Source organism: Apus apus, chromosome 7, assembly GCF_020740795.1.
Source record: "Apus apus isolate bApuApu2 chromosome 7, bApuApu2.pri.cur, whole genome shotgun sequence".
In the NCBI taxonomy this organism is placed as follows: domain Eukaryota; kingdom Metazoa; phylum Chordata; class Aves; order Apodiformes; family Apodidae; genus Apus; species Apus apus.
The window spans coordinates 1,361,163-1,368,839 of NC_067288.1; the positions used below are offsets into that span (position 1 = coordinate 1,361,163).

Sequence of the window (7,677 nt, forward strand, 5' to 3'; positions counted from 1 at the left end):
GTAAGAATCTGGCCAGACATTTTATAAAGAGACTGACATGCATCTTAATTGCACTTTATGAGAAGACGAGAAGCTCCACAATGATCACGTGTATTTTCATCTTCACTGATACCCACTGCCTGCAGGAAATTACACCCTACACCCCACCTGTTGCAAGCTTGTCCCTTTTCTATCCTGTTAACCATTCTCTTTTTTGAACTTGCAGCATCTCCTATTCCAGCCACCAAAATGGAAGAAAATGCCAACACCAGCTTTGAAGAAGATTTTGAAGGACAGGCAACACACACAGGCAAGGAAACTGACTGTTTTTTTTTCTAAAAATGTTAATATATCCCTGTTCACCAGGGAAGCCAAGAAGTCAGGTAGATCTCATTGGGTTGGCAACCCCCTTGCACAGGAATGTAGTCTCTAAAGCCCATGAGATGTATTTTAAAGTAAGTAACACCACTGACACAAGGGCAGGTAACACCAGCTGATCTTTGGGCCAGTCCTCCTCATACCTGCAGCAAATGGCCAATGCAGAAGCCACCAAGAGCAATGGCCCAATGCAGCTCTTGTTAGTTTATTGCTTCAGTTGTGAACTTTCTTCTTGTGGGGAAAGGAGAATAAAACAAAATAGCAACAAAACCCACACTCACAGGCTAGAATTAGGTTATAAGGTTTCACTATAAAGGCTGAATTATTTGTTCCTTCTTATAGAAGGCACACTCAGTGCTAAAACTGAGCCAATAAATCCTTTTGGCAAACCCAGAACTGCATTTAAAAGCTTTAAAAGCATCCTTGCTTGGAAACACTATTCTTTTTAACCCAGCACTCAGTCACCAACAGGTACCTATATGGCCATCAACCCCCCCGAGCTCCAAGGGCTTCTTCTTCTCTGTGCTATAATAAATGTAGTTCTTGCAGTAACTCTTGCTGAGGTTCTTTCCCCATCAGCCTTGCTGCTGCTGGTTAAAATTATTATATATTATATATATATGTATAGGGACCAAAGGTAGGGCACTACCCCAAGGCTTCAAAACAGTTTTGGAAATCAGGCTACTGTACTGTTACCACTATGCTGAGAGGTTCAGGCTAATTCCTGCTTTAGAATCATGTTTGCAAAAGATCAGGTCAACTTCCCTTCCCACTGAGGGCTGTAGTGCCTTTAACCACCACTAAAGGTACTGAAATTCAGCCCAAAACACAGTCTTGGCAACTGGCAGCACCACATCTCTCTCCAGAGAGGGAAAGCTGCTTACCTAGCCTCTTCTAAGTTTTCCACAGACATAAACTTCACCTCTGAAAACACTAAATATTCCTTATTCCTTGGTTTTGCTTTATAATCTAAGATGCAGGTTGAAATGTCTTCTTTTGCAAAACACCACTGGAATTCTGAAATTAATTTTTCCCATTTCAAAATGTAACTGCTTTAATCGACCAGCTCCAAAGACCAGGATCAGCGTTACAAGCAAAATCATCATGGCATTTGCCTCACTGGTTCCTCTTCCCGTGGGGCAGGTACAGGTTTTAAAAGAAAATAATAATCTCAAGTGTTTGTAGTTTTACTCTTAGTCTTCACACGTTATGTATTCAAACATACTGTCTAGAGAGAAACGCAAACACACTTCTGCAAAACTGGAGCTTTGGCCAACATGTCAGTTTTAACAGGCTTTTACATCCTCAGCCACATTAACTACTTGTGTCATTCCCCAAAGTCATGTCATGGGATCCTGATTGGAACCAGAGCAGCCAAGTGATCCAGGTTAGATGGAAACCTTTCTTTCCTTCTTTCTGTTATCACGCTGGTGCCAAAGCTCTGGTGATCCACACTCCTGCAGAGCACCCTGCAAGGAAGAGGGGTGGATGGATACACTGCACCACAGAGGAACAAGCCAGCCAAGAGCAGACATTTCTTAAGAGCTTCTTGTTGAGCCAGTTTCTCACCCAACTTCATCTCTCTTAGGGCCCAAGGGTGTGATCAATGACTGGAGAAAGTTTAAACTAGAAAGCCAAGACAGAGAATCTTTACCCACGAGCAAGAAAGAAATTCTGAAACAAATGTCTACACCACACAGATCTTTCAGTAAAGATGACAAAGACACCAGAGAGAGATTCTCCCGTAAGGTAAGAAAAGAAAAATAAATTTTTATTTCATATAAAGCGTCCCAGCTACAAGATGGAAAACCCCGAGTTTGCCAGACTCAATCCCATTGTGGCTTAGCAGAACAAATGCACGTCCAACTCTCTCCCCTGTCCTCCCTCAAGCAAAGTCTAACTTTAGTAAAATGAGCAGCATCTTTCAGAAGGACACAGCACCCATCACAGAGCTTGACCTTCCTCCCTTCCTTCCCTGCTTCAATGCTCCATCCTTGGCCAAGGCAACGGAAAATTGTTAATACCAGTTAGGATGGAGCTCTGAGCCCGAGTGTCACCTGTTGCCTCTTAGCATGTCTGAAAGGGGGCGTGGAAGGCAAAACCCAAAAACCCCTGTGAATGAAATCTTGATCCCACTACAGTCCCTGGCAAAATTCCCACCAACTCTGGAAGATACAGAAGCTTTTGCCAAATAGGGCAACTGGCTTCAATACCATCGAGTTGACATACAAGTGTTGAGGTGGGATCTTCGTCTCTCTCTTAAAGACACCTCCCAGAGTCACTGTAGGAAGGGGAGCAGGCTGCCCAAGGTAGTGGTGGAGTCACCATCCCTAGAGGGGTTTAAAAGCCACGTAGACATGGTGCTGAGGGCCACGGTTTGAGTGACCTTGGCAGTGCTGGGGTGATGGGTGGACTCAATGATCTTAAGGGCCTTTTCCAACCAAAAGGATTCCATGACTGCTCTTCTGGCTAAGCTTTCAATTCAACAATCTGTAGGCAACAACTTAGCATGTTCCCGTTTCAGCCCCCAGAGATGACCCCTCATTAACACAACGTCCTCTCAATGTTCACAGATGAGCGTGCAGGAGTACGAGCTGATCCAGGACGAGCCAGAAGATGAAAGCTGCCTACAGAAATACCGCAAGCGCTGCATGCAGGACATGCACCAGAGGCTGAGCTTTGGGCCCAAGTACGGCTACGTGAGGGAGCTGCAGAACGGGGAGCAGTTCCTGGAGGCCATCGAGAAGGAACGGAAATCCACCACCGTCATCGTCCACATTTACGAAGATGGTGTCAAGGGCTGCGAGTCTCTCAACAACAGCCTGACCTGCCTGGCTGCCGAGTACCCCACTGTCAAGTTCTGCAAGATCAAGGCCTCTGACACGGGGGCTGGAGACCGCTTCTCCAGCGAAGTGCTTCCCACCCTCCTGGTCTACAAGGGTGGGGAGCTCCTCAGCAATTTCATCAGCATTTCAGAACAGTTCAACGAGGAGTTTTTTGCTGTGGATGTGGAGTCTTTCCTAAATGAGTATGGGCTGCTACCCGAAAGGGAGCTTCCAGCGCTGGGAAACGGTGACGCGGATGAGCAAGATGTTGAATAATTAGAGAGTCATAGTCCTCACTGTCTCCCTTTCCCCCTCAGTACGTTGTAACTCAGGCTCAGTAACACCCATCTCATTTAGAGAAGGCTGCCTTTGCTAACTTGTTTGTAAGAGAGACACAAATAAAAATTGCTTAACTGTTAATATGTGAATTTTACTTAAAACACATACAACTGACAGTCCTGTACATAATTATTCCTATGCCGGCCACAACTAATAGGAAGAGCAGGAAACAATACTAGTGATCTCTAAGAAATCAAGGAAAAATAGAATTATTTCCAAAATTGAGGGCTCATGTCTCTCCATGAAGCACAAGAACCACAGGAAGGGGACTGATCCACCTCTCTGCACCAACAAACAGCTGCCTCCGTGCTGCGAAATTATGGCAAGTCCTGGCTCCTCAGCTTCACTTCCTCTGCCTTCAGTAGGAACAAGAGCTCACCCAGCAGTTTTAAGGACAAACTAAGCCCCAAGTCCTTGTGTTCCTACATGACTTAGGTATCTAGGACAGAATTTTATGCTTCCACACTTCACTTTCACCATTCATGAGAATACTGAAGTTAGCTCAGTGCTTCTGTACGTTTGTCACCCCAACAGCTGACACAACAAGCACATCATCAGCTAATTTCAGTTCACTGTTGCTCTGTTTTGAACATTAATATTGAAAATGTCTGCAAGCTACTGAAAAAGTATTTTGTGCTTATGTAATAACTGAATAAAGCTTACTTAACAGCTCTCAAAACCTGGAAGTGTGAAATGTATTGGTACTGCAGAACCTTAACATGAGAAATATTAGCAAGAGCTCATTAGACATTAAATAAACTCAAAGATTTCAATTTTGCTAAGGGGATGCTGCTGAAAACTACAATTAGACAATCCATTTGACAGGAAGACATAGGGTAAACTAATTAAACCAACAGCTCCTCAAGTTCTGACACAAGACAACAAAACATGAGAAATATTCCCATGACCTCTTTTGCACACTGGCAAAGCTGAAGACACAATTTTACTCTGAGGACAGAAATATCTGTGTCTTAACTCGACACAATTTTGCTGTTAACATTTGAGACTATCAACATTTAATTTGATTTAATAGTTTCACTTGATAATTCAGAGTGGGAGCTTTCAGTTTTGTTTGGGGCCAGGATCCCACCACCAAAATGTCACCCTGTAAAATTCTGCACGTGGATCAGTAAGAATTCAGAATGGAGTGGCCACGACCAAGGAACCACTGCTGCAGTGACATAACCCACTCATTCAAAGCAGGTTCTTGCTACTCTTAAAACACCCTTTTTCCCCACTTCTCATTCACATGGAAAATTCACAGGGATAGCTGGAAGTTACATGACTTTCCAACACCTCTGAACAACAAAATCATTCTACTCAAAAAAATTTGGGAAATATAACCCAGTGAAACATTACTGAAGGAGCCATGAGATACCCTTTCAAACAAAACAAATGAAACACCATTTATGCCTTGTTTTAGATGGTTAAAAATAAAAATCTGCCTTTTTGGTCTGTCCAGTTTTAGGGACTACCAAAATGCTACTGAATTTCTACTTTTAATACTGTTTTGCCAAAGATTAAAAGTGCACTAGAAACCTCACCTTCTCTACACTGAGCAACACCAATTAAGTTCTTTCTCATCTATTAATAATGAACAATCTTCTTTAGCCTGTAAAACAATTCAGGATTTTATTCCAACAATATTCAAACAGCACCTTCCCAAAATGCCATGATTTCCATGCTGTAAGTTCTCAAGCACCAGACTGTCAGACCTTATTTCTGACAGAACTCTGGGTGGAACAGAGCTTCTCCCTACCAGCTAAAATCACCTTCACTTTAACATTTCATTTGCATCAGTAGGTGGACCCTTCAGAGAGCTTCCATTTGGAGATGTACCTGACATTATAAAATTCTCATGATCTTCTAACAGGCTATGGAGAAAAGAATTAATTATCTTCTACCACGAAAAGAACCAGTTAACTTGAGTAGAGGGACAATATTTGCCTTGCATTTTTTGATGAGATGTTTTACAGAAGAGGCGTGAAAAAGTCCACGCAGCAGAAAATCTCTGTGTAACTGGTTAGAACTTGATATTTGTGAGAACTTTCCCTCTTTATCAAACTTGGTTCCAACGTTATTAGGCTGCACATCAGCAGCCTGATCACGCAAGCTTCATTTCTTTGAGAAAACAGGCCGAAAGCAAAAATACCTTTCACAAACAATAACCAGCACAGAAACTTCATCTCCAGCTAGTTGTAAGAAAGAAGCTGACACTCCAATTTAAGAGACAGATTAAGCAGGCTTAAGCAGGATTTCCTTCAACCTGCAATTTAAAAACAAACAAAGGAAAAGAAAACAAGCCTCAACAGAAGCTCATGACTAATGAAGTTGCAAATAAAGCTCTGATCACAGCAGTCATCTGTTTTTCTGCAGGAAAAAGAACACCAAAACAACTTAAAACCAAAAAGCAAGACTTGACTGAAACATCACACTGCTGCACAAAAGCTCCTGAGTAATAAAAAATGCTTTAATTAGGACACTAGAGCAGCCTTCCTGCTATCCTGGCTAGGGATACTCTTCCTTTTGACTCAGACACCCTCAGTGTCCTCAAATATTCTGATGCAAACAAAAATGGAGAGGAGGGGAACTAATTATCAGTGGTGTTACTGGTGATTAGACCAGGAACAGAAGCTCTAGCTATCAGCACACCAAACACTTACCCTCAGATGCGAGGATTTTTAAAACTACACTTTAAAACTGCCTAGCAGAGAAAATAAGGTTTCTGTAAAACTATTTCATAACATCAATTTGAAAACTACAATTACAGGAGCCAGACTTTCAGATGTGCAAGTCCCAACCCTTTCTCTAGATTCTTACATATTACAATAAAAATCTATTTGCAGTCATTGATACAAGTTCACAAAGCTCAGTTTCAGTGACAATGGAGTTTTCATAACCTGAAAGCTTCAGAAGATTGCACAGGTAGCAGGAAAAGGTTCCATCTCTATGAAACTAAGCAGAAGTTAACAGCAGTCAAATCACAGGCTTGTAAAAAGGTTGCTTCCTTTTCTTCTTCCTGACACACACCTTTTTGTTTTTCTTCAAGAACTCATCCTCTTACATGACCAATGGCTGACAGCAGAAAGAATGGGAAGCAAGATGACAACAAAATCCCCTCTTGGGTAGTTCTCAGACAAGCAAGGACCTGCCTTCCTCTACATCCAACAGCTTCCTCACGGCAGGATGACTGGAAGGCTCAATCTGCAGATACAAGTTAAACTACTAATTTTCTTATTGACACGGTTAAATTATTGCCTTCTGGCACAGAAGGTGGTTAAATGCAGCCTCCTGTATCAAAGCAGAAATCTCATTCCAAAGCAACTGCTTTCCCTGCCTTTTTCCAACCTCAAATTGGAAAAGCAGACTTCCACAGCACCTCAGTGCCTACTTAGTTACAAGCTGAAGGATTAATTTGATGGCCTGTAGTAATACCATAAAGTAAAGGATCATTCACACTGAATAAACCTGGGGGGGAGGGCGGGGGTGGGCAGCATGCAGGGAAGAAAACCAGAACTCTAGGCTGAGTTACCTCCAAACAAACTAGACTTTTTACACCACAGGTGCTAAACAAGAACTGCTAGTGGAAGAGCATTTGATGACAATTTTCTTCTCTGGTGTAAGATACTTAGCATCTCAAATGTTGTGCTTCATTTGTGAGGCTGAGTTCCGAGTAACAAAGCAACCACAGAGCAACCACTTTGTATCTGACCTCCAAAAGCACACTCCCTCCCCCCAAAAAAAGAAGAGAAAGAAAAAATAGAGACCAACAGAACCAAAAGACAAGCTTTTTTCTTCTCATTACTCCCCTGCCCTTCTTCTAACAGGGACTTTAGCAGTGCAGTGTTTAAACCAACCACCTTTTGAAGCCCATGACAAAATTAATCCCATTTTCTGGATAGCACTTGACCTCCCACACCATCAACTGCTTCTGCATAATTTTGGCCATTGATTCCACCCACTTGCATCAATAAAGCAGGTGAAGGACTTAGCTGAAAACAGTGCCTCTATCACAGCCTTCACCTTCCTCCGGGAGACCCTACTTGAGCAATACTGAGCACAAAAGATCAATGCTGGGTTCCAAAATAGTTCTAATACTAAAAGCAGTTCTTTTTTAAAACACGTAAAAACAGAATACACAGATGAGGCAACAGCA

The 7,677-nt window shown here is 42.4% G+C and overlaps 1 protein-coding gene across 1 annotated transcript; it reads left to right on the forward strand.

The window, feature by feature from the left end:
• The first annotated feature begins 200 nt into the window (after positions 1–200).
• On the forward strand, positions 201–3,856 carry PDC (phosducin). The gene is made up of 3 exons (XM_051624969.1): positions 201–289; positions 1,946–2,106; positions 2,931–3,856. Exons 1-3 carry the CDS (start codon positions 229–231, stop codon positions 3,456–3,458), a joined length of 750 nt encoding a protein of 249 aa, XP_051480929.1. The 5' UTR covers positions 201–228; the 3' UTR covers positions 3,459–3,856.
• The last annotated feature ends 3,821 nt before the right edge of the window (positions 3,857–7,677 follow it).

Bases quoted from the DNA above. Each gene is read 5' to 3' on its own strand.
- PDC (XM_051624969.1), top strand. From the start codon at position 229: ATGGAAGAAAATGCCAACACCAGCTTTGAAGAAGATTTTGAAGGACAG. The intron at 290-1,945 runs GCAAGGAAACTG...CATCTCTCTTAG, and splicing joins AGGACAGGCAACACACACAG to GGCCCAAGGGTGTGATCAAT. The intron at 2,107-2,930 runs GTAAGAAAAGAA...CAATGTTCACAG, and splicing joins GAGAGAGATTCTCCCGTAAG to ATGAGCGTGCAGGAGTACGA.